Source organism: Lipotes vexillifer, unplaced genomic scaffold, assembly GCF_000442215.2.
Source record: "Lipotes vexillifer unplaced genomic scaffold, Lipotes_vexillifer_v1.1 scaffold1329, whole genome shotgun sequence".
NCBI lineage: Eukaryota > Metazoa > Chordata > Mammalia > Artiodactyla > Lipotidae > Lipotes > Lipotes vexillifer.
The window spans coordinates 1,548,232-1,574,387 of record NW_006797566.1 but is presented as its reverse complement, the minus strand read 5'-3'; the positions used below and the strand labels follow the sequence as shown (position 1 = coordinate 1,574,387).

Sequence of the window (26,156 nt, the reverse complement as noted above, 5' to 3'; positions counted from 1 at the left end):
CACAGAATAAGGGAACTGGAAGGATCTCCGCAGGAATAGAGTGAAATGCTCAGATGAAACACTTCAGTGAGAAACCAAAACAAGGGTATTTCCTCCAACTGGGGTTGAGTTGTAGGTGATGGGCCTCAAGACCATCTTCAGGTCTGAAGTCTTGGTAGAGTTTTTGCTTTTTCAGCTCAATGCTAATGATTGTCGGGGGAACCCCTAACTTAAGCCTGTTATGCTCAACATGTGTTCATTTTGGACAGGAAGGTGAGGGGTTCCCCTCTACCCGCCGTACCACAACCTCAGTTTGATGAAGATGGCCGCACACGACAGCTACCATCACACAGACTTGACATAAATTCAGCCTATCACTAACAAGAAAGAAAGACTACAACATAGGAAGGCTGACTTGCAGCTCTTCTCCCGCTCCATTTCAAGTATCCTCTCAGAGCATTTCCTTATAACCAATAAACTCAGTGAGTACTTACAGACAGTGGTGCAGGTAGGACACACTTGGTACTCAGTGTCCGAAAGGGAAGCCAGAGCTTTGGCTACACACCTTGCCACCTCATCCTAGGAGTGGGGAAATCATCAGAGTGAGAAAGAATGGATCCCAAAGCCAGACATTCCTCAGCTGTTCTGTACTGCAGTGGTTTGAAAAATTCCCGACCCCACCCTCAATGTTCCCTCCTGGTCTCCTTCTTTCCCAACCAACCAGAGCAAAGGCCTGACTATGAAGTGAGGGAAATGGTATGGTTCCTCCAACTCCTTCTCTTATCCTCAGTTCTTTACTTCCAGTTTGGGGCAGGGGGTAAGGAGAGAGGTGGAAGAAGACCAGATAAGCATATTCTGAAGCATGTATATTATAAACACAGATTGGAGGAACCGTATGCAAGCTCTTCATAGATCTGGAAGGCTGCTCACCAGCCCATTAGAAATCTGATAAGGGCACCACCATCTTCACCTATCCTGAGGGAAGGGAATGTCATGTTCGTGAACATGAGGGAAGGGAAAGTATGTTCAAGAGAAAACCTTCTAAGAGTTAGGTGTTCCCAGGGTGGAGGTGGAGACAGGGACGCCATATATGGATGTGCCCTACACAGAGCACCTCGAGAGCAGAATCTAGTCCACACCTGGCCAGCCCTGGGTGGGGCTGCATCTGCTGGGAGGCATGTGAGCTAGCTGTGGCCCCAGGCAGAGGGGCACACTCAAGCAGACCAGCCTGGAGAGAGAAGCCTGCAGTCACTCTGTGGATGCCAGCCCTACTCCAGTCAGTTCACCCTAAGTGCCTGCTCACATCCTGGGGTGAGTCATTGCATGTGACACAGAGCACCCCTAGGCTGTGGCCTACACCCTACTTAAACTCTACCTTACACCAATTGAGGAGCACCTCCCCCTTGCCCACCACAATGCTACCCACAGTTCTTGGCAAGCAGTGGGTCTGCAATACATTTTGGTCGGAAAAACAAGTGAGAAGGAAAGACAGGGTTGGGTCTGATTCTTGGAACTCACAGCAAACTCAGAAATAAGAGGCATCATCTTCTTCCTATTCCCAGTAGGCCTGATGGCACACTGCAAAGAACAGAGAGAGAATACTGGGGCTTCTTGAAATAAGCCCTGCTCCTGGACTTTGCAGCACCCAGGGGAAAAGCATGCCCAGGGCTGGATGCAGCCCCACTTACCAGCTCATCAGCATCCGGGGCCTTTCTGACCATGTACCCACATGGATACGTCAGCAGCTGTGCATAGCTGTGCAGGTCGATGAAGCATGTGAAATTCCCACATTCCTGGATGAAATCTACCACCAGTTTCACCTCCACTTCTGAACTGGCGTGGGCTCCATGGTATACTTCGGAGCAAGGGTTGTCACTGGCTCCCTCTCCTGTGGGGGGTGGCCCAAGCAGAAACCTTAACCCTTAGGCTGAGGAAACAGAAATGCAGGGTACGCTACCCTAGAGGAGGGGGAGAAGGCATAGGCAGGCCATTACTAGCTTCTCCCTGAGAATCTGGTCCATAGTGTGTGTAAATTGCGGGGAGGGTGTGGCAGTGGGGTGCTGGATCTGCCACACCTGAGCAGGAAAACTGGTAGGACTCCTCTAAATGGAGAGAGCTGACCTTGTATTGTATCACCAACAGTTGTCATAAATAATATCATACTTGACGGTGAGTTGTCAATTAATAAGTATTCTAGATAATTAATATGAATACCAATTAATAATGAAAATGACTCCATTTATTCTGGTGTCAACTCATTCTCTTGGTTCAGATCTTAATGGCCAAGTGCTGCCAAAAATAATCTATTGATGTGGCTAAAATCTCTTGATTATTTGACAGGTATTTAGAATTACTGCCTTCTGTATTACCTCACAATATAGGCCCCTAAGGTATCTGGTGTATGTGTGAAACCACCCCTGTTGGTGTATGTGTGAAACCACCCAGCTCTTTTCCCACAGTCACATTATTTTTCCCCCAGTGGTTTCTGTGGTATTTCTATGCAAGTAAGAGAATTAAAACCATTACATTAAAATATTACATTAAAACATTACATTAAAAACAAAACATCAGTACAGCTGAATAGTGAAAGAGAACTCTCGGGCTTTGAAATTGAAAAGTGAGTTTAGATCCTAATTCTTATCAACCATATGCTCTTGAGATTGTCTCTGAGCTTCAATTGTTTCATTTCAGACAAGAAAACTCAGTCTCCAAGTCAGAAGAATAAATAAGATTATACATGGGAAGGTACCTGGCACATAGTTGGTACTATTGTGGGGATGATTTTTAAATAACTGGAACTCAGAACCCAGGACTTCTAATTCTCATTCTCTTTCCATGACATCAAAGGGCTGAGGTTCATATTTACACATCTAAGGGTAAACTGCTGTAGTTTAATCCTCACAATGTGATCTTGCCTGCTGGGGTAACAGTGCTAATTGCTCTCTTCTGAGTTGCCACCAACAGCCCTTCCACCCATCCGGTATTGCCCAGAAGCCGGGATGGCCAGGGTACAAAGCAGGCCCATGAATTTATATATCTAAGATAGAATAGTTTTTAAAATATTAGCATTCTCTCAGGAGAACAGGAATTGTTCAGCCATTCCCTTTCAAAATTACAAATAATAATAGTAAAATGATACATAGAGAGAATAAGGGACTTATCCAAGTTTCTCAATGAACCAGCAATGGAACTAGCCTGGAAACCAGCTCCCTCACTGCCAGCTCAGAGGCCTGTGGACCAGACTACCCAGGGGTAGCAGGATTTAAAAACTGTCTCCCCCACCTACCTGCAAAACTAACATTCCAATTTCTATTTGGATCAGTACCAACACAGGAGCTTCCAGGATTTAGAGACCGTGTCTTCCTCCATAATCGGTTCGGAAAAATTCACCAAGGAAGGAACAACATTCAGAGATGGGTCATGGCACAAGAGAGGTGAAGGTTTTCTTTGGGGGACTATGATGGAGATGGCACCATGGATGGGACAAGCTGTGGAGGCAACTCCAGAGATCTGGAGGATCATCGGGGCTTCAGCCCTCACTAACTGCGGAGTCTCCTCTCATGCCCCAGAGAGAGGAGGCTCAGCCCTTCTGGCCCAGAGAAAAGGACCTCGCCAAAATGCCCTGATGGGACCCAGGCTGACACCATCTGAGTCCACTGAATAACTTTGGGCTTCAGTAAAAGTGGGACAAATGGACATTATGGGCTTCAGTGATCACTGATGTGACAGGAAGTGCATGGCAACTATTTTATCCTTGCCTAAAAAATTAACCTGACTCCAACCAAGCATCTAGATCTGACCTCAAGTGAATAGGAAATACAGGAGATGAGGGAATAAATTAAATGGCATAGAACAAAGAAGCCATCAGGCAAATTCAGAATGTGACACATTCTACGGGACAATTTACTTGGTTTCTCCAACAATGAATGACATTTTAAAAGATATGTGGCGGGGGGGCGGGGGCGGGGGTGGTACCACTGTAGAATATAAAAGCCTGCAGAGCCGTAACAACCAAATGCAGGTACAGACCTTATTTGGATCCTGATTTCAACAAACTGTCTCAAAAGACAGTTTAAAGATAATTAGGGATATCAGATGATATTAAAGAACTTCCATTAATTTTTTACAGTTGATAGTGGTATATTGTTCATTGTTTTAATTATCATCAGCTAGAGATGACTACTCAAGAAGTTTTGAATGAAGTAACCTTATGTCTTGGATTTGCTTTAAAATACATCAGGAAAAATGTGTGGGAGGGAAAGAAATGAAAAGAAGATTGGTAAAGTGTTGATAATTGTTCAAGATCCATAATAGGGAGTTCATTAGGCTATTCTCTCTAAGAAAAAAATATTCCCTGGTGACTCTTAGCTCAGAGAATGACTGGAAAATGAGACCCTAAGGAAGCTCCTAGCGTGCACATTTTGTGGAAGTTTTCTCTAAGGTCATACAACTATCTAGTTGCAAAGCAAGGAATTCAACAAAAAAGTCTTAACTCCAAACCCAACCTATTCTGTCAGTATTACTCACTTGAGCTTGTGTGTATACCTATCCATCAGGATTGGCCGCAGTCAACAAGAAAATATCCATTTTCTCCAAGATGGAAGTGATGGCTGGATCCTTCCCATAATCAGATACAGTCTAAGCAGAGACAACGAGCTTGTCAGCTGTGCCCTGCAGGCTGGGTTGCTAGGTCTAAGTCCATGTATCTTCCCAAGATGCCCAGCTCCTAGAACAGCATCCACCCTCTGCAGCCTCCCTGCCACCCTCATAGGTGCAGCGCTCTGCAAAGCCCACAGAGCACTTCAAAACCTGGGGAAACATGGTTGCCTGATGACATCAACCTCAGTGAGTCCTGGGCTGCCTTGTTTATTCATTCCTCCCATGGGGCGGGAACAGGGGAGGGGAGAGCCACACATCATAATAGTTATTAGGAATCTGAGCACCCCCCCCTCCCCATGCTAGGCGTAGGGAAGATGGATCCTCCACTTGCACCACCCCTCCACTGGCGCTGGCTTAAAATAGACTTTCCAGAGGGACATGGAGATAGCATGAGGTCCCTGAGGGTCTGGCGGGCCTGAAAGGGACTAAAGGTAAAGCTTACCTGAGCTTTGCTACTGAGAAGACCCTGCTCCCTTCCTGCGGGACTGACTATGGGTCAGGGTTTTAGGGCCACCTCTGCAGCTCATTAGCTTGCTTGCTGCTATGAATGCACTTTGTCATTTAGCCACAGTGGCTTGACTATGGGGCTCTGATCTTTTGCTTCTCCAATCAGAAAAGGCACCCCCCAGCCTATCATGTCTGTGCATAGTGCCTTCCTATCTCATCTCCAGGGTCTAGCTGTGTGGGACGCTGCAGGGCAATCCGGGCCCAACAGAATTCTGGGGTAATACAAGGCAACATGACCTTCCTTGCGGTCCAGATCACGGTGGCCTGTGAGATCCACTCCCGGGAATGGATACCTGAATTCAGCCAAATGGTCAGCTGCCGCCTGCCTTCTCCAGTGCTGAACTGTGGAAGGGAAAAGAGGCCAGAAAATGACCCTCCTGCCCGCCTGCGTCTCCGCTCACCTCTCCTCTCCTCTTCCCAGCTCGCCCCTATTCATTTAATCAATTTAAGATCATTCAGAGACTAAATGTCTGAGGGCACCATCCTTTTATCGGGCTTCTTCGTGACCAGGGAGCTTAATTTGTTGGCTGGCAGGGCCCAGTTGCAGCACCGCAGCTCCGGACAGCTTGAGCCACTCCAAGGTTGGAAGCAAATAGGAAGGGGAAACAATTGCTACTGTGAATTATAATGCCCGTGTGATTAGAGATACTATTATGCCTCCTGAAAGACCTCAAATGGTAGCCCAACAGAGAGACACAAAAGTGCATGAACCAGCCTGTTCTACTTGAGGCAATAAATGAAATCAGTTTTAAAATGAGGAACGGAAGGGTTCACTAAAGCTCTTTGTAAACAGCATGAAATGAATTCTGGCTGCTGCTTTTTAGTGTGGGGCCCCCTTGGGTCAGAGCTTGGTGCTAATGAAGCAAGGGTCTCCAGCAGTTGGCAAATAATCTAAATTCATGTAGATTATTTTACAGCAACCAGCTCAATGGCAGGTCTTCTCCCAATGGTAATTTCACCATTGCTATAAACCTGGGCTCCTCAGGGCCTGTATGGATTCAAGGGTTTGACAAATTCTAGGCACCATCACTTGTTCCATGGTTTGTATCTCCAAATTCCTTTTTATTCATTTGGCTGGATTATTTATGTAATTTATGTCACTGCCATAAATTCTCTACTTCTTTTGCCAATATAGACCTGAAATCTGTTAGAAATATCTGGAAATTAGGCTTTATGCAGCCAAGGATCATAGACTGGGCTTAAAACTACATCAACCCTAAAATCAGCTTCCTAGATTGCTCTTCCAATAAGGACAATAAGCAGAATAGAGTTTTTAGGCCCATCCCAATTTGTCTTAATATTTACAGAAGATGGGAATGGAGGGAAAAGACTGTGGCCAATCTGAGAGCTTTCTGGAACACTAACCGCCTCCCACCTCTTCCTGATTCTGCCTTTCATCCAAAACTTGGAATGCGATGTGCTCCTACTAACTCCTCCCACATTAGGCAGAAGCAGGGGACCCTCTGTCAGACCAAATTCAAACCCAGGTAGATGTCTCCTCACCTCACCCTCCTCCCTAAAGTCAAGGAGGTCCTATAAAGCTACCTCTTTCAGAGGTGTGAGGGCTGAATCTTGGACACAAGGAACCAGGAACCTGAGTCCAGTCGGGCCCTTCAAAGTGCATGGGGCCTCACCTTCAGTACATACACTGACCGGTTTTCAAATAAATGCCCAATCTTCACCCTGCTTGCCAAGTCAGGAAACTCTCTGGCAATGCTGTCTATCTCATGGTAAATCTGAACTGTGAAAAGGTAAACACAGGAGCATTTAAAAAATTTGTTCAGCTCTGGGTAGGTATATGTGAACTTTATCTTGTTGATCTTAATGACTTTTTACAGTCCCCTAACCTGGGGGTTGTCAATATTATCGGCATGGAATGCTTATTCTTAAGCAACTGCCTAAGAATCCGTTTCTACAGTTTTCTAGAGAAAAACACATTTTATTTGTCCACAAAATTATAGCCCATTAAACTAGAGTAGAGAGACTTGTGCTGATACTGTTCCAACAGTGTGGCCCTTTGCACTATACTAGGCTCAATAATCAGCAAGGGTCCCATTTAGCCAAGGTTCTTAAAAAGCATTGCTCTCCAAACTTTTTTATCACTTTCTCCATCAGTTAAAAAAAAAAAATTCAGTTGGGCTTCCCTGGTGGCGCAGTGGTTGAGAATCTGCCTGCTAATGCAGGGGACACGGGTTCGAGCCCTGGTCTGGGAGGATCCCACATGCCGCGGAGCAACTAGGCCCGTGAGCCACAACTACTGATCCTGCGCGTCTGGAGCCTGTGCTCCACAACAAGAGAGGCCACAATAGTGAGAGGCCTGAGCACCGCGATGAAGAGTGGCCCCTGCTTGCCACAACTAGAGAAAGCCCTCGCACAGAAACGAAGACCCAACACAGCAAAAATAAATAAAATAAATTAATAAACTCCTACCCCCAACATCTTCTTAAAAAAAAAAAATTCAGTATGCACCATGAATATATATAATACCACACAAGTATATTATGTACATTATAAAACAAAAAATAGAAACAAAAATTGTTGCATTGCTCAATATCAGAAAAACAAACCCAATGCAAAAATGGGCAGAAGACCTAAATAGACATTTCTCCAAAGAAGATATACAGACTGCCAACAAACACATGAAAGAATGCTCAACATCATTAATTAGAGAAATGTACGTCAAAACTACAATGAGATGTCATCTCACACCAGTCAGAATCGCCATCATCTAAAAATCTACAAACAGGGCTTCCCTGGTGGCGCAGTGGTTCGGAGTCCGCCTGCCGATGTGGGGGATGCGGGTTTGTGCCCCGGTTCGGGAGGATCCCGCATGCTGCGGAGCAGCTGGGCCTGTGAGCCATGGCCACTGGGCCTGCGCATCCGGAGCCTGTGCTCCACAACAGGAGAGGCCACAACAGTGAGAGGCCCGCGTACCGCAAAAAAAAAAAAAATAAATCTACAAAAAAAAAATGCTGGAGAGGGGGTGGAGAAAAGGGAACCCTCTTGCACTGTTGGTGGGAATGTAAATTGATACAGTCACTATGGAGAACAGTATGGAGGTTCCTTAAAAAACTAAAAATAGAACTACCATATAACCCAGTAAACCCACTACTGGGCATATATCCTGAGAAAACCATAATTCAAAAAGACTCATGTACCACAATATTCATTGCAGCTCTATTTACAATAGCCAGGACATGGAAGCAACCTAAGTGTCCATCAACAGATGAATGGATAGAGAAGATGTGGCACATATCTACAATGGAATATTACTCAGCCATAAACAGAAATGAAATTGAGTTATTTGTAGTGAGGTGGATTGGGCCTAAAGTCTGTCATACAGAGTGAAGTAAGTCTGAAAGAGAAAAACAAATACCATATGCTAACACATATATATGGAATCTAAAAAAACAAAAACAAAAAAGGCCATGAAGAACCTAGGGGCAAGACAGGAATAAAGACACAGACCTACTAGAGAATGGACTTGAGGATACGGGGAGGGGGAAGGGTAAGCTGGGACAAAGTGAGAGAGTGGCGTGGACATATACACACTACCAAATGTAAAATAGATAGCTAGTGGGAAGCAGCCACATAGCACAGGGAGATCAGCTCGGTGCTTTGTGACCACCTAGAGGTGGGGGATAGGGAGCGTGGGAGGGAGGGAGATGCAAAAGGGAAGAGATATGGGGATATATGTATATGTATAATTGATTCACTTTGTTATAAAGCAGAAACTAATACACAACTGTAAAGCAATTATACTCCAATAAAGATGTTAAAAAAATTTGTTGCATTAACAATAAATAAAGGGGTTCCATGGTGGCGCAATGGTTAAGAATCCGCCTGCCAATGCAGGGGACAGGGGTTCGAGCCCTGGTCTGGGAAGATCCCACATGCCGCAGAGCAACTAAGCCCGTGAGCCACAACCACTGAGCCCACGTGCCACAACTACTGAAGCCCACGCGCCTAGAGCCCGTGCACCACAACGAAGAGAAGCCCCCTCTCGCCACAACTAGAGAAAGCCCACGTGCAGCAACAAAGACCCAATGCAGCCAAAAATAAATAAATAAATTTATTTTAAAAATAATAATAAATACAAATATATGTAGAAATATAAACAGAAGTTGCAATAGTTTATTTCTCCATCCCAGTGGACCATCTTGCTTACACCCTGCCATACAGCACCCTACTTTGGAAATGATTCTTCAAAGGCTTTGAGAGCGCACATGAAGAGCTGTATAAATCATGGCTACAAATGCTTCCATTTGCTTTCAGTAAAAAAAAAAAAAAGTTTGATTTAAATGGAGTTCATCCATCTTAGTTGTTCAAACCTTTTGAGGGTTGAAATAAGGAAATAAACAAATTTCTGTTTAGACCTTAAAATTGAAAGAAGGAGCTTTACCAAGAATGAAAATGTGCAATCAATATAGAATAAAATCAAGCTTAAAGGATTTATCAGACTTGCAGCCATTATGGCAGATTGAGCAGAAGCAAGAAACTACCTCCCAAATATATAGACAAGCCAGATAAAATACAATGAAAATGAATCCCAGCCAAATTTAAAAGCCAAAAAAAAGGAAAAATTGTGGGTGCCAGAAATGAAGAGGGAACAGGGTAACATAGTAAAGGGCAGAATATGAAGCCCCAGAACCAGATATCTACTTTAGGCACCGAGAGTTTACAGCAACCAGGAATAGGAGTAGAGGGCAATGGACCCTGCATGGGGCAAGGAGCTGGAACTTGAGAGCTGGGAATTGGTAATTCTGGCCATGCAAAGGGCCTGGAAACTCTACCCACTGACCCTAGAACGTCAGATGCCTGCCCTGAGTCATGAGAGGAAAGAGAGTCACCCAGGAAAAGTTAAAACACCAAGCTGTGTCCAGATGAGGGGTGCAAATTCACACTGCCAACATCAGGGGAAAACTTACCCACAAAACTAACAACAATAACAGCAACCACAACAATACACACAAAGGATCTGAAACTAGAAACCCTGGCAGAGACAAACATGAAATTCCCTTTAGAGACCTAAGAAAGCCCAAGTGATTGTGGGATATGAGCTCTTAAAAGCTGTTTTTAAAAAGAACTGGATATGAACAAGTCAGAAGGGAGATGGTACACCAACCCACAGCAAAAGGCCTTGCAGGGAATGATAGATGGCTGTAAGCCAGATGACAATGATACCTAAAGCCAGAGAACAAAAGTGAGTGGATGGGAAAGTGAGGCTCCTGCAGCAGGCAGGTGAGGGGATGGAGTTTCCAGAACCTGGGGTGACATTTGCTACTAGTTAGCTCAGCTAGGGAGTGCTCCATGTTAATGAGGCTAACATCATGGGTTTGATCCCTGTGTGGGCCCTTAGCTCTGCTTTCGTCCATGGCCCTGGACTGAACTCCTAACTTTATCCAGGTGTTTTGCAGCTGTATGTCATTGGTCACAAGAGGGATCAAGGGGCAGTGCGGCTGGAAGTGTACACATTAAACAAAGCTACTAACAATCCTGGGAAAGAAGGGGAAATACTTGGTCAAGCTTTGAAAAAAACCTCATCTAGAAGAAAAATAATTCAAAGTATATGCTTCATGAAAAGCATGCCAAGAACTCTATCTTTGGATATAAAGAACAACATATATTCAGCTATAGGAAGAATACCAATTTAGATTTGGGGTGTGTTCCTGAGTTAGTAGAGAGTTTCCAGACTAAGGAAGAAGACATTGAGGGACCTAAGAAAACCGTATGCTATGTGATTCAGTTCCATTCCAGTCCTTCTTGGTTCCTCAAACTCCAATATCATATTAAATTATTCTGCTCTAAATTTCTCATCTGAAGGGTTGGCTTACCTTGAAAGTCAGTCATCTATATAAGTGATTTCTAACTAAACACAGCACCAAAGCGCAATATGGAATAAATATACGTTATAAGTAGTCATGATAAATGAGTGGAAATATTTGGTTAACCTTGGAAATAATCACTTGTCTATTTGCCTGGGATAAGAAACACTTTAATCTGAGTGAATAAAATACAGGGATTCTGGTGGGGTATAAGAAGGTTGAATTACAAGGACTGGAAATGATTGCAATTATTTCATGGTTTTCTTTGAGGGGTTGCTTAAGAAAAGAACGATGCACATGGGAGAAAATGTTGTTTGTGTTTCACTATGCTCTTAGGTGTTGGTGGGAGATAAACAAAGAATTAGAAAAGAATTGAAAAATGGATAACTAATAAGAACCTGCTGTATAAAAAGATAAATAAAATTCTAAAATTAAAAAAAAAAAGAAAAGAATTGAAGAGTAGCCAATGACCTTGATCTTAACCTTCTCTGAAATACTTACAGCTTCCAGGGAATGACAGGCTCCATAGTTGAAGTTATTACTGCTCCGTTCTTGACCTTCATTGTATCGCATTTCCTCAACTTCATTATCTAAAAGGGCCTAAAACAGACACGACAACATTACAAAGTGATCCTTTGGGGATGGAGCTTCATGCTGTTTCCACCATATCTTGGGACATGTGCTGGCCAAGATGGCAGCACCCTTGGCACACATATCAAGAAGCACAAATGTCAAGGTATAAAAGGAGGTCTGATTTCTTCCACATATCTATATAATCTTACTTCTTGGAGCCCAATGTACATCACCTCATTCAAAACCTACTTACTTCCTGGAAGCAACGTATGTGCTATTTGGTTATTCAATACCACAAATTCTCTAGACATCAGTCTGCATCTGGTATCCAGTGCCTCTGAAATACCCAGCTTGGGAAACCATTCAGAAACAAAGAAATTCTTACAACCACTCATACTTTGAAGGTTCCTGGCAGATGTCTGTGACATGTGAGGATGATTAATAAGCTCACAGCTGCTCACACCATCAGGAAACTCCTGGGCCAAATCACCAATTAGTCCACAATCCACTTCAGTGAAGGAGAGAACATGAGCCAGACACTGCCCTGCTGTTCAAATACAGCTCATGAGGCTGGTGTCTGGCTTAGGCAGTGATGTTCCCTCTGCTGGGGGCTGCTGGTGACATTCTCCCTTTCTCAAAGGATGCTTTTTTTTGGCTGCACCGCACAGCACACGGGATCTTAGTTCCCCGACCAGGGATCGAACCCATGTCCCCTGCAGTGGAAGTGTGGGGTCCTAACCACTGGACCGACGGGGAATTCCCAAAGGATGCTTTTTATGACTGGTCTTCAGCACCTCCCCACCCGGGCCCCACCTTCTACCCACCATATACTCTGTTCTTCCCTCGTGACTTCAAATAAGAAAAGGGAGAGGGACTTAATACTTGTGGGGCATCTGTGACATACATGGCACTGTTAAACATTTTATGTACATTGAGCCACTTAATCTTCTCAATAAATTGTATGAAGTAGGTATAACTATTACCGTTTTACTGATGAAGAAACAGAGTCTCAAGAGGTTAACAGCTTGTCCAAAGTCACACAGCTAGCAGTTAGCAAAATCAGGATTTGGATCCAGATCTGGCTGGTTTCCTAACCCATGTATGCCCTTTCTAGTACAACATGTTCCTCTAACAAGTCACTGCACTTTACTTCCATATACTTCAATGTCTTCATCTTTTAAATGGAGAAGAATAAGACCAGAACTTGAAAATGTCTCAAGTCCACTCTGGCTGCTTGGTCCTATGCAAGACCAGTGAGGGACCTTGGCCTATCCACCTGCAGGTCTTCAACAGTCACCAAGTACTCTAAGCCCTGGGACTTCAGGAAGGATTTGATTGGCTGCAGACTGACAGAAGGGAACACGACATCCACAGGACAATCAAAGGTAGAGGGAGATTTCTAGAAGTTGAGCTGAAAAGAACAGAAGTAAAACCAGGTTAAAGGATAGTTCAGGTAAAAGGCACAATGAGCTCATTCTTCTAGAACAACTGCCCAAAGCCTTGGTGATCCCTGAGGGGTTGGATTCTGCACAAGGGAAAACTTCGCCATTTCATAATTTTATCTGGTCCGGCGTCCCCAGTAGGCAATACCTGGCAAAGCCCAAGAAGTAATAAGTCAATGCAGATAGAAAGATGGAGCCCATTGCTGAGGCCTCTCATCTCCCTGGACAGCACTGCTGCGATCTACAGCACTTCTCCCCCACCAACCCTCTCAACTGTATAAAGGCATGTTGACTAATACAGGATTATACACAGAAACTCTTCAGGAATAACAATGCCAGTGCTGCAAGAGTCTTCTCCCACTAAAGTTAATTGATACCCAAGAGAAGGAGAACTAGGTACCTTAAAGTTGTCTGAATTCACTAGCTGACTTAGTTTGCTGATCTCATCTCCATTTCTGACATTAATCCTGAAAACTTGGTCCCTGGAGAAAGGAAATAAAGTAAAAGATAATGGTGAGCTTTCAGCTGGCAAATAAACCCCAGGCCTACTATCCCAGACATAACTGGGCCGAATGAGAGGAAATGGTCTAGTCTTTGGTTATAATGTATAGCCATTAAAAATAAGACTACGTGGCAATATGAAAAAGTGCTTATGGTATAACTTTAAGGGAAATATTAAGTGAAAGAGCAGGACACAAAATTGTATGTATGCCATGATTGCAAGTATGGAAAAAGCAGATGCAGTGGAAGAAAAACAGACAACGGAAATATAGCAAATGCTGACAATGCTTATGTTCGGGTCATGGGATTATGGATGACTTACTTTTTTCCCCTCGTATCTGTTTTCTGTAATGTGGTCATATTACTTTATAATGAAAAACATATATATTTTGCAGAAAGGAATGTTCCTGAGTTACACGCAAAGCTAACTCAAGACATAAAGAAGCACTTCTTCACTGTCAGGGTCTAGGACTGTAACTCTGGCTGAATGTCCGTGCTGGAAAGAGCTAGAAAAGAGAATAGACCTTCCATCCTTGGAGGGTTATTTTTCCTCTTAGCAAGGAGGGGAGAGGCTGGATGCTTTCCCAGGCCCTTCCAGCTCCAGAACCCTATACAAATGCATGGTGCTGGGGCTGAACTCAGGATTCATCCTCCCTATGGGGCCCTGATAGGGGCCAGTCCCGAGTCCCCCTTTGTTGTTTGTCCCGCACTTGTGTCCTATACACCATTTAGCTCCCGCAGCAGCAGCAGGGGTAGAGGCCCCTGAAGTCCTGTGTGTGGGTGGGAGAAGGCCGAGCCTGAAAAGCTGCCTTTGTGCTCTGGGCCGGCTCAGAAAGCCAGGGGAGCCATTAGGCCGTTGCTAGGTGACGGCCCGAATGAATCCACACTCAACGCTGTCACATGCGTCATCCCTTTGACACAAATGAATGCGGGAAAAGCTGCTGGAGAGAGCTGTGGGCTGAAGGACCTGTTGACAGAGAAAATGGTTCTGTCACAGGGAGCTAAACGTGCAGCCACATGTGGCAGATCAGCATCTCCTCATCAGAAAACTGGCTCAATCCGGATGGACTCTCAGAGTTTAACTTTGTTCTGGGAGCTTCTGGGGGATCTCCGTGGGGTCTAGGCTAGCATCAAGGAGGCAAGGTCCACTGCAGAGTTGCTTCTGTTGCAGGTGGCAAGTCTGGAGGAAACGCCATTGATGAAGCTTCACTTTCTCCCAGCTCATCCGGTCTCCACAGGGTTCTCGCAGGTGGGCAGCCAACTGCATCCCATGGGAGCTGCTGAGGCCATGGTGGAGAAGCCATTGGCTGGCGGGTCTCAGCCTGAACCCAACAGGCTTGCTAGGTGTTGGACTGCAGTCCTGCAAAGATGGGGAATCAAACCACCATTTCTCTGACACAGGAAAGCAGCCTTGCAAAAGAAACAGTTTGAAAACAGAAGAGAAATCCTTCCTCCTGGCTGAGTACCAGGACCCATCTGAAGAACTCATGCTCTGTCACAACTCACCCTCAATACCCCAGAAAAAGAGGCGTCATAAAAATGGGTGTTCTGGAAAGTGCCTGTGCATTGACATCTCTGTTAGCAAAATGAGGCATTGGTAAAATACAGCACTGACTTGAGCGATCACAAAGAGAAAGAGGAGAGAGAAGGAACAGGAAGAGGAAAAAAAAGAGAAACATTAAGAATAAGGAGCTCTTAAGAGTATGAAAATCATGTTACACATTCATCCACAGCATGTGTTTTAATTCTCCCAAAGTGATAACTTCACAACAGAACTTTCATACTCCTGGGCACTGTTCATAATAAGGGAACACAGTGAATCTAACTGGCCCAGATGATGATTAAAACCACAGTGCATTTCATCATGTCCTAATTAACCCAGCTCCAAAGGATAAAGACACATCTGCAGCATGCAGAGAGACAGGGCAGAAAGGCTGGTGCAGAATGGAGTCTTTCCCCATCTGTCTCTCCTCCACCTCTCCCTCCTACACATTCTTGGCTCCAGCCTCACTGAAATTCCGAATTCACCATATACTTTGCCCTTCTATGCCTTTGCACATGCTGTTCCCTCTGCCTGGATGTCCAGCCCTTTTCTTTACCTGCCTAGCCAATCTGCCACCCAGGCTTTAGGACCAGTTCCCATCACCCATGAGGTTTTCCCCAACCAGAGCAGACAACCTTGGCGACAGTCTTCAGATGGTGCTAAAAGCTGGCAGGGCGCGGGGAGAATCTTATGTTATTCTCATGAATATAAGCCCATCAATATCTAGAAACAGAGAGAACATAAGTAGGTGCCAGGTGAAGGGCAGCCTCTCTCTTGCCCTCACTGTCCTTGTCTCTATTTGGAAAATACCTTCCTGAAAGTGTGGGTGGGGAACACAACCTATCTCCACCATCTGGAAATCTTTTCACAGACCTTAAGCTCTTTCTGAAGATGGAAGATTGGCCTGGGAAGGGGGACATGTTGGGGTTTGCAGGTTGCCATGTTCACCCCCACTCCTACTCCACACAGGTACGTGCTCCTAGAGCTCTTCTTAACTCTGGTACTCTCCAATACCCAGGGCTGGCCAGCTGCTACCGCGCAATGGCTAGTGATCCACTCTCAGTCACCCTCACATGTGTCCCATGTTCTGGACAGTCAATAGTCACCTTGGTGCTGAGCTTCCATCTCTCCCCCTTCTACCAAGTGGGCAGCCAAGTGGCCTGTTCTTTGTGCCTTTCTCACCTGCATCCCCAGCCAGGCTTAGAAGCCACCACAAGAGATGATTTCACAGAACTCATAAATGCCAACCAGTTACTACTGATGTTAAAAGTTCTGCAACTACTTCCTGTTCTATGCTTGCTGTGCACCTTTAGGCATCCTGGTCACCATCCTATCCTTAAGATGAGTGAATCCCAGGACAGAAGACACCAGCAGAGTGAGAGAGACTGGGGAGGTAGGTGAGTTAGATGGAATGAACAGAGACCTGGGGGTGTGGTGGGGGGAGAAACCATCATCTTCATCTCCATCAGCACTGTTCCCCCTCCAAGCCAACCTGCATCCTGGTTTCCCAACCACTTGAATGCTCCGAGGCCAGCTTCCCCTTGCTCTAAATGTTCACCAAGCTGGCTGCCTAGGCCGTGTCTGTGGACCTCAGGAAGAATTCCTCCACCTTTGCTGGGTTCCCTACTATGAGGCAAGAACAGATTTGGGGGTAAGGATGACACTATTGGTTAAAACCATCTGCAATTTGCTCAGGCACACAGCCCTTTCTGTGCAAGCGCCTATGGTGAGCACTCCAGAGCTCAGCCAAGAAACCTCAACCCAGGTGTCTGCTGCATTATAAGAGAAGTCTGTATCCTGAGAAAGAAAGATTTTTCAGCCACGTGAATAGGAGCAGCGAGAGCCTGAGAGCTCTATGCATCAGCCCACATGGCAGCAAGCGTAGTTATTACACACTTACTGCTGAGCTGCCTGTGGAAAAATCTCCTTCCCTGACCACCTGCTATGCCTAAACCCTCTGAGCTATTTGGCAGTAGAGACCAGGTGTGAACGGAAGTCATCGTTACAAAAATTACTCAATCACATATAAGTAATTACCTCAATAAACAATTCCAAAGTCCCTTTAGCCAGATAGTATAATGGAGAGTAAACTAACAGATATAGACAGATCAGTGAGATACAGGATTCTATCTGGAGATTAACTTGTGTTATAACAAAAGCATATGAGTTTTGCTCCAACTCCCCTGCTTACCAGCTAAATGGCCTTGGCCAGGATTCTTAACCTTTTTTTTTTTTAAATAGATCTTTATTGGAGTATAATTGCTCCACAATACTGTGTTAGTTTCTGCTGTACAACAGAGTGAATCAGCCATATGCATACATATATCCCCATATCCCCTCCCTCTTGCGTCTCCCTCCCACCCTCCCTATCCCACCCCTCTAGGTGGTCACAAAGCACCGAGCTGATCCCCCTGTGCTATGCAGCAGCTTCCCACTAGCTAGCTATTTTACATTTGGTAGTGTATATATGTCGCTGCTACTCTCACTTCGCCCCAGCTTCACCCTCCCCCTCTGTGTCCTCAAGTCAATTCTCTATGTCTACATCTTTACTCCTGCCCTGCCCATAGGTTCATCAGTACCATTTTTTTTTTTTAGATTCCATATATATATGTGTTAGCATAAGGTATTTGTTTTTCTCTTTCTGACTTACTTCACTCTGTGTGACGGACTCCAGGTCCATCCACCTCGCTACAAATAAGTCAATTTCATTTCTGTTTATGGCTGAGTAATATTCCATTGTAGATATGTGCCACATCTTCTTTATCCATTCATCTGTTGATGGGCATTTAGGTTGCTTCCATGTCCTGGCTATTGTAAATAGTGCTGCAATGAACATTGTGGTACATGTCTCTCTTTTTTTTTTTTTGCTGTACATGGGCCTCTCACTGTTGTGGCCTCTCCCGTTGCGGAGCACAGGCTCTGCACGCGCAGGCTCAGCGGCCATGGCTCACGGGCCCAGCCGCTCCACGGCATGTGGGATCTTCCCGGACCGGGGCGCGAACCCACGTCCCCTGCATCGGCAGGCGGACTCCCAACCACTGCGCCACCCGGGAAGCCCCATGTCTCTTTTTGAATTGTTGTTTTCTCAGGGTAGATGCCCAGTAGTGGGATTGCTGGATAATATGATAGTTCTATTTTTAGTTTTTTAAGGAACCTCCCTACTGTTCTCCATAGTGGTTGCATCAATTTACATTCCCACCAACCATAGTGGTTGCATCAATTTACATTCCCACCAACAGTGCAATTTACATTCCCACCAACAGGGTTCCTTTTTCACCACACCCAATCCAGCATTTATTGTTTCTAGATTTTTTGATAATGGCCATTCTGACCGGTGTGAGGCAATACCTCGTTGTAGTTTTGATTTGTATTTCTCTAATAATTAGTGATGTTGAGCATCTTTTCATGTGCCTCTTGGCTATCTGTATGTCTTCTTTGATGAAATGTCTACTTAGTTCTTCTGCCCATTTTTTTACTGGGTTATTTTTTTTTTGATATTGAGCACCATGAGCTGTTTGTATATTTTGGAGATTAATCCTTTGTCCGTTGTTTCACTTGCAGGTATTTTCTCCCATTCTGAGGGATGTCTTTTCATCTTGTTTATGGTTTCCTTTGTTGTGAAAAAGCTTTTAAGTTTCATTAGGTCCCATTTGTTTATTTTTGTTTTTATTTTCATTACTCTAGGAGGAGGGTCAAAAAAGATCTTGCCGTGGTTTATGTCAAAGAGTATTTGTCCTATGTTTTGCTCTAAGTGTTTTATAGTGTCTGGTCTTACATTTAGGTCTTTATTCCATTTGGAGTTTATTTTTGTGTATGGTGTTAGGTAGTGTTCTGATTTCATTCTTTTATATTTAGCTGTCCAGTTTTCCCAGCAGCATTTATTGAAGAGGTTGTCTTTTCTCCATTGTATGTTCTCACCTCCTTTGTTGTAAATTAGGTGACCATATGTGCATGGGTCTACCTCTGGGCTTTCTATCCTGTTCCACTGATCTATATTTCTGTTTTTGTGCCAGTACCATACTGTCTCGATTACTGTAGCTTTGTAGTATAGTTTGAAGTTGGGGCGCCTGATTCCTCCAGCTCCATTTTTCTTTCTCAAGATAGCTTTGGCTATTTGGGGTCTTTTGTGTTTCCACATGGGTTGTAAAATTTTTTGTTCTAATTCTGTGAAGAATGCCATTGGTAGCTCAATAGGGATTGCGTTGAATCTGTAGATTGCTTTGGGTAGTATAATCATTTTCACAATATTGATTCTTCCAATCCAAGAACATGGTATATTTCTCCATCTGCTTATGTCATCTTTGATTTCTTTCATCAGTATTTTATAGTTTTCTGAGTACAAGTCTTTCACCTCCTTAGGTAGGTTTATTCCTAGGTATTTTATTCTTTTTGTTATGATGGTAAATGGGATTGTTTCCTCAATTTCTCATTCTGATTTTTTGTTGTAAGTGTATAGGAATGCCAGAGATTTCTGTGTATTAATTTTATATCCTGCAAGCTTACCAAATTCATTGATTAGTTCTAGTAGTTTTCTGGTGGCATCTTTAGGATTCTCTATGTATAGTATCATGTCATCTGAAAACAGTGACAGTTTTACTTCTTCTTTTCCAATTTGTATTCCTTTTATTTCTTTTTCTTCTCCAACTGCCATGGCTAGGACCTCCAAAACTATGTTGAATAATAGTGGTGAGAGTGTACATCCTTGTCTTGTTCCTGATCTTAGTGGAAATGCTTTCAGTTTTTCACCATTGAGTATGATGTTTGCTGTGGGTTTGTCATATATGGCCTTTATTATGTCGAGGTAGGTTCCCTCTATGCCCATTTTCTGGAGAGTTTTATCATAAATGGGTGTTGAATTTTGTCGAAAGCTTTTTCTGCATCTATTGAGATGATCATATGGTTTTTATTCCTTAATTTGTTAATATGGTGTATCACATTGATTGATTTGCATATACTGAAGAATCCTTGCATCCCTGGGATAAATCCCACTTGATCGTGGTGTATGATCCTTTTAATATGTTGTTGGATTCTGTTTGCTAGTATTTTGTTCAGGATTTTTGCATCTATGTTCATCAGTGATTATCGGTCTATAATTTTCTTTTTTTGTGATATCTTTTTCTGGCTTTGGTATCAGGGTGATGGTGACTTCGTAGAATGAATTTGGGAGTGCTCCTCCCTCTGCAATTTTTTGGAAGAGTTTGAGAAGGATCAGTGTTAGCTCTTCTCTAAATGTTTGGTAGAATTCGCCTGTGAAGCCATCTGGTCCTGGACTTTTGTTTGTTGGAAGATTTTTAATTACAGTTTCAATTTCATTACTTGTGATAGGTCTGTTTATATTTCCTAATTCTTCCTGGTTCAGTCTTGGAAAATTGTACCTTTCCAAGAATTTGTCCATTTCTTCGTGGTTGTCCATTTTACTGGCATATAGTTGTTTGTAGTAGTCTCTTATAATCCTTTGTGTTTCTGTGGTGTCAGTTGTGATTTCTCCTTTTTCATTTCTAATTTTATTGATTTGCATCCTCTCCCTTTTTTTCCTGACGAGTCTGGCTTCATCTTTGTTATTGTTTTCTTCATTTCTTTTTCATTTATTTCTGCTCTGATCTTTATTTCTTTCCTTCTACTGACTTAGGGTTTTCTTTGTTCTTCTTTCTCTACTTGCTTTAGGTGTAGGGTTGGATTGTTTATTTGAGATTTTTCTTGTTTCCTGAGGTGAGATTGAATTGCTATAAACTTCCCTCTTAGAACTGCTTTTGCTGCGTCCCATAGGTTTGGGGTCATTGTGTTTTCATTGTCATTTGTTTCTATGTATTTTTTAATTTCTTCTTTGATTTCTTCAGTGATCTCTTGATAATTTAGTAGTGCACAGTTTAACCTCCATGTATCTGTGTTCTTTTCAGTTTTCTTCCTGTAATTGATTTCCAGTCTCATAGCATTGTTGTCAGAAAAGATGCTTGATACGATTTCAATTTTCTTAAATTTTCCAAGGCTTCATTTGTGACCCAAGATGTGATCTATCCTGGAGAATGTTCCATATGCACTTGAGAAGAAAGTGTATTCTGCCACTTTCAGGTGGGATATTCTATAAATATCAATTAAATCTATCTGGTCTATTGTGTCATTTAAAGCTTGTGTTTCCTTATTTATTTTCTGTTTGGATGATCTGTCCATTGGTGTAAGTGGGGTGTTAAAGTCCCCTACTATTATTGTGTTACTGTCGATTTCCCCTTTCATGGTTGTTAGCATTTGCCTCATGTATTGAGGTACTCCTATGCTGGGTGCATAAACATTTACAATTGTTACATCTTCTTCTTGGATTGATCCCTTGAACATTTTATAGTGTCCTTCCTTACCTCTTGTAAGGTCTTTATTTTAAGGTCTATTTTATCTGATACAAGTATTGTTACTCCAGCTTTCTTTTGATTTCCATTTGCATGGAGTATCTTTTTCCATCCCTTCACTTTCAGTCTGTATGTATCCCTAGGTCTGAAGTGGGCCTCTTGTAGACAGCATATATATGGGTCTTGTTTTTGTATTGATTCAGCCAGTCTGTGTCTTTTGGTTGTGGCATTTAATCCATTTCCATTCAAGGTTATTATCGATATGTATGTTCGTATTACCATTTTCTTAATTGTTTTGGGATTGTTTTTGTGGGTCTTTTTCTTCTCTTGTGTTTCCCGCCTAGAGATGTTTCTTTAGCATTTGTTGTAAAGCTGGTTTGGTCGTGCTGAATTCTCTTAGGTTTTGCTTGTCTCAAAAGCTTTTGATTTCTCCATCAAATCTGAATGAGATCCTTGCTGGGTAGAGTAATCTTGGTTGTAGGTTTTTCTCTTTCATCACTTTAAGTATATCTTGTCAATCCATTCTGGCCTGCAGAGTTTCTGCTGAAATATCAGCTGATAACCTTATGGGGATTCCTTTGTATGTTATTTTCCACTTTTCCCTTGCTGCTTTTAATATTTTTTCTTTGAATTTAATTTTTGTTAGTTTGATTAATATGTGTCTTGGTGTGTTTCTCCCAGGGTTTATCCTGTATGGGACTCTCTTTATTTCCTGGACTTGGGTGACTATTTCCCTTCCCATGTTAGGCAAGTTTTTCACTTTAATCTCTTCAAATATTTTCTCAGACCCTTTTTTTCTTCTTCTTCTGGGACCCCTATAATTTGAATGTTGGTGCATTTAGTGTTGTCCCAGAGGTCTCTGAGATTGTCTTCAATTCTTTTCATTCTTTTTTCTTTATTCTGCTCCTCAGCAGTTATTTCTACCATTTTGTCTTCCAGCTCACTTATTTATTCTTCTGCCTCAGTTATTCTGTTACTGATTCCTTCTAGTGTATTTTTCATTTCTGTTACTGTGTTCATCTCTGTTTGTTTGTTCTTAGTTCTTCTAGGTCTTTGTTAAACATTTCTTGTATTTTCTCAATCCGTGCCTCCATTCTATTTCCAAGATTCTGGATCATCCTTACTATCATTACTATGAATTCTTTTTCAGGTAGAGTGCCAATTTCCTCTTCATTTATTTGGTCTTGTAGGATTTTACCTTGCTCCTTCATCTGCGACTTATTCTTTTGCTGTCTCTTTTGTTGTTGTTGTTGTTGTTGTTGTTGAGTGGGATTGTGTTCCTGTCTTACTGGCTGTTTGGCCTCAGGCTTCCAACACTGGAGTTTGTAGGCTGTTGGGTAGAGCTGGGTCTTGATGCCGGCATGAGGACCTCTGGGAGACCTCACTTCAATGAATATTCCCTGGGATCTGAGGTTCTCTGTTAGTCCAGTGGTTCAGACTTGGAGCTCCCACTGCAGGAGCTTCGGCCCAACCCCCAGCCACTCACTTGGGGGTTCCTCCCGTCTTCTTGAGCATCAAGGTCCCCCACCAGTGTCTGGCAGGTGCCCTAGTTGTGGGGAGAAATGTACTCTGTGTCTTCCCACACTGCCATCTTGACTCCATCCCCCCCAATCTTCTAGTAGGGTACCATGCCATCCTTTCACCTCTCCTACCTCCCAAATGTCCTCTCCCTTGCAAACCTCAAGGAATTCTGTGTGGAGCATGTGTGCATGTGTGTGCACACACATGCACACACACACAGAATGTACAGGTGTACCCTTGCATGTCACTTTTCATAGTTACGGCTAGGCAAGACCTATCAAATCTCTATATGCCAAATGCTGACGAGAAAGCTCCACCAAACCTTAACCATTAACAGAGAAGTGAAGCCAAAAAGCCTATGACCCAGGTTCTCCCTTAAGCATGGCAGAAATTGAAACAATTTCTGGTAATTCTTAGAAATTCATAATATAGGAGTAAGAAAGTAGAAATGCCTGAAACTGACCTTACAAATAAGAACTAGGAAGGAAAAGTATTGGCAGGAATTAGGAAGCTGGGGAGGGACTGTGGAGACCACCTAGTCCTGATATCACAGATAAAGCTGAGCCTGAGAGAGAAGTAATTGACCCAGGATGACACAAGGGCAAAGCTGGGACAGGAGTCCAGCACCATACCACTTGAGGTATAATCAGCCATTCATTTCCAAATCCATTTGGTTCCCATATCTCTGAACTAACCAAGTAATAGTAAGTCCAAAAGGAACTTACCCAAAAAACTTTTCTTGGCCACAGATGCTGGACCCCATAAGGTCCCCAAAGAACAGTATCCACTTCATGTCCCAAGGGTGTCAGTCATAGAGTGGCTAAGTCAAGCTGTATTTATAAGGAGTCTGAGGCAGTCTCATGTCCTCAAAAATGCTAATGTGACTCCCAAGCACCCTTGAAACTCTGACAGTATGTCAGATGCCTCTTTCATTCCTTTTGAGTGATAAAAGCCAAGCCTCTTGATTTACAAGGTCAGGAACTTGCTCCTCAGGCTGGAAAAGTCTGTGCTAAGGGTGCTATAATGCTCATCACTTGGTATTTAAATAGTGTCTTTTGAGTAAATATGCAAGTCCCATAGTGCTGGATAGAATTTATACTGATAGAGGAGGCCAGATTATAAACCTGAGATGAAGTTACCTCTAGAGTAAAAATAAATAAATAAAGACTATCAAAGAAACCCCAAGCCAACTCCAAGACCACACACTTAACACACTTGACAAGCCCTTCTCTGGTGACAGCAGGTCATGATGAAAGCTTGTGGCTTCTGTTATGAATCAGACACTTAATTCTTATGACTCCACTAAAAAGGCAGAAATATATGAGGGAAGTGGTATAGGAGGAATGTGTTTGTCTGAATAAATTATCAGTTTTCCTTGAAATCTGAGCTAAAGGTAAGGTTTAATGGTATTATTAATAATAAGACTTTCTTGCATTTACTAGATTCTGAGTCTGGTGTCCTTTCCACCAAGTCACAGCAGAACAAGTGGAAGACACTCATGATCTCCATGACTTCTTCAAGGACTCTGTGGCCTTTCAGTCTGTCCTAGGTGCCCCAAATCCCACAAGCCTCTCCCACCCTACTGTCCCCCACCATCTACATACTTTCTGCACTTTCTCAAGGGGAGTAGATTCAACCAAGGGTCATGGTTGAGAGTGTTAAAGAGATGTTATTCTGACACTTGTTACAACTGTAAGGAAGATTTTATTCAAGATACTATAGGAGAGAGTAATTGTGTTCAACTTCAAATACGTAAAGATAGCAGAGCAAGGGGATCAGTGGATGGAAAACTGTTAAGAGGAGACATCAGGGTAGGGGGGATTCTTGCTTAACTGACCTAACAAATTATTGCTAAAGGCAGGCCAAGGACTTAGACATCAATGGTGGAGGATGAGGAACTCAATCAGATGTCAAGGATTGGGGGATTACTTAGCAGGATTCTTTGCTGAGACTGACTTAGGGCCCAAGGACAAGGCTAGTAGAAAAGAGGGTTCAGGGAAGCCTGTCCAAGGTTTGGTCAAGAAGAGTCTTTGTCAGGAGTTGTGGAGCCGGGGGCCTCTATCAGAGCTCTTTTGTCCTTCCAACACTGGAAGTGAACTCCTAGGCCCACCTTGGTCTATCACAAAGGCTGGGCTGTACTTCACTATGATAGATTTCAGCTTTGAAATTAGTAAAAAGAGAAGCTGAGACCTGAATCTGCAAGAAATGTGAACTAAAGAATCAAGTACCCAGAATTCTAGGCAAGCTGAAATTCACTTCCCACCCTTTTCTCCCAGGGAAACCCATCAACATGAAGAAAATATAAATCTCTAATGGAAGCCAATGTCTAAAAAGAAACTGTATGGAATCTGAGACCCAGACTTGATGGGGCAGCCTGGAGGAAGGAGCGTCACTGGTTTGCGTCTCCACTAGTTTTTCTGATGCAGCATACCGGAAACAGAAAAGCAGAAGGCAACATGGAACCAGAGGATACAGCACCTAGCATGATATTTAGCACAATGCAGTTGCTTAATTAGTATTTACTGAATAAATAAACACGAAAGTCCCCTTCTAGCTCTAAGATGCTACTCTATTAAGATGAACAAACTGACACATGCCACAATATGAGTGAATCTCGAAAACATTTGCTAAGTGAAATAAGCCAGTCACAAAAGGGCAAATACTATATGATTCCATTTATATATGGTACCTAGAACAGGCAAATTCATAGAGACAGAAAGAGCATAGAATTACCATGGGCTAGAAAGAGGGAGAACAGGGACTTATTGCTTAAGGGGTACAGAGTTTCAGTTTGGGACGGTGGAAAATTTCTGGAGATGGATGGTGATGACTGTACAACATTGTGAATGTACTTAGTGCCACTGAATTGTATGCTCAAAATGGTTAAAATCGTTTTATGGTATGTATATTTCACCACAATTTTGTTTTTAATTTTTAAAGGATGTTGGTAGCATTTTGCTTAAAATGGGATTAAAAAGATAAAGGGGTACAGCTCAGTGTTGCTGTGTTTAAGGGCAACATAAATCAAAGATATAATGCTCCTATATCAGGATTAGAAAAAGGAATAATCAGGGGCTTCCCTGGTGGCTCAGTGGTTAAGAAGCCACCTGCCAATGCAGGGGACACGGGTTTGAGCCCTGGTCCGGGAAGATCTCACATGCCACAGAGCAACTAAGTCTGTGCGTCACAACTACTGATGCTGCGCTCTAGAGTCCGTGAGCCACAACTGCTGAAGCCTGCACACCTAGAGCCCATGCTCCGCAACAAG

The 26,156-nt window shown here is 43.2% G+C and overlaps 1 protein-coding gene across 1 annotated transcript in view; it reads right to left on the bottom strand.

The window, feature by feature from the left end:
• The window catches only part of CPA4 (carboxypeptidase A4), a 27,873-nt gene extending 4,192 nt beyond the window's left edge, over positions 1-23,681 (bottom strand). The window contains 10 exon segments of the mRNA XM_007469729.1: positions 474-558; positions 1,668-1,867; positions 3,266-3,357; positions 4,508-4,617; positions 5,383-5,487; positions 6,780-6,881; positions 11,472-11,570; positions 12,820-12,954; positions 13,386-13,467; positions 23,614-23,681. Of these exon segments, the coding sequence (XP_007469791.1) occupies positions 474-558; positions 1,668-1,867; positions 3,266-3,357; positions 4,508-4,617; positions 5,383-5,487; positions 6,780-6,881; positions 11,472-11,570; positions 12,820-12,954; positions 13,386-13,467; positions 23,614-23,681 (1,078 nt within the window).
• Positions 23,682-26,156: the final 2,475 nt, after the last annotated feature.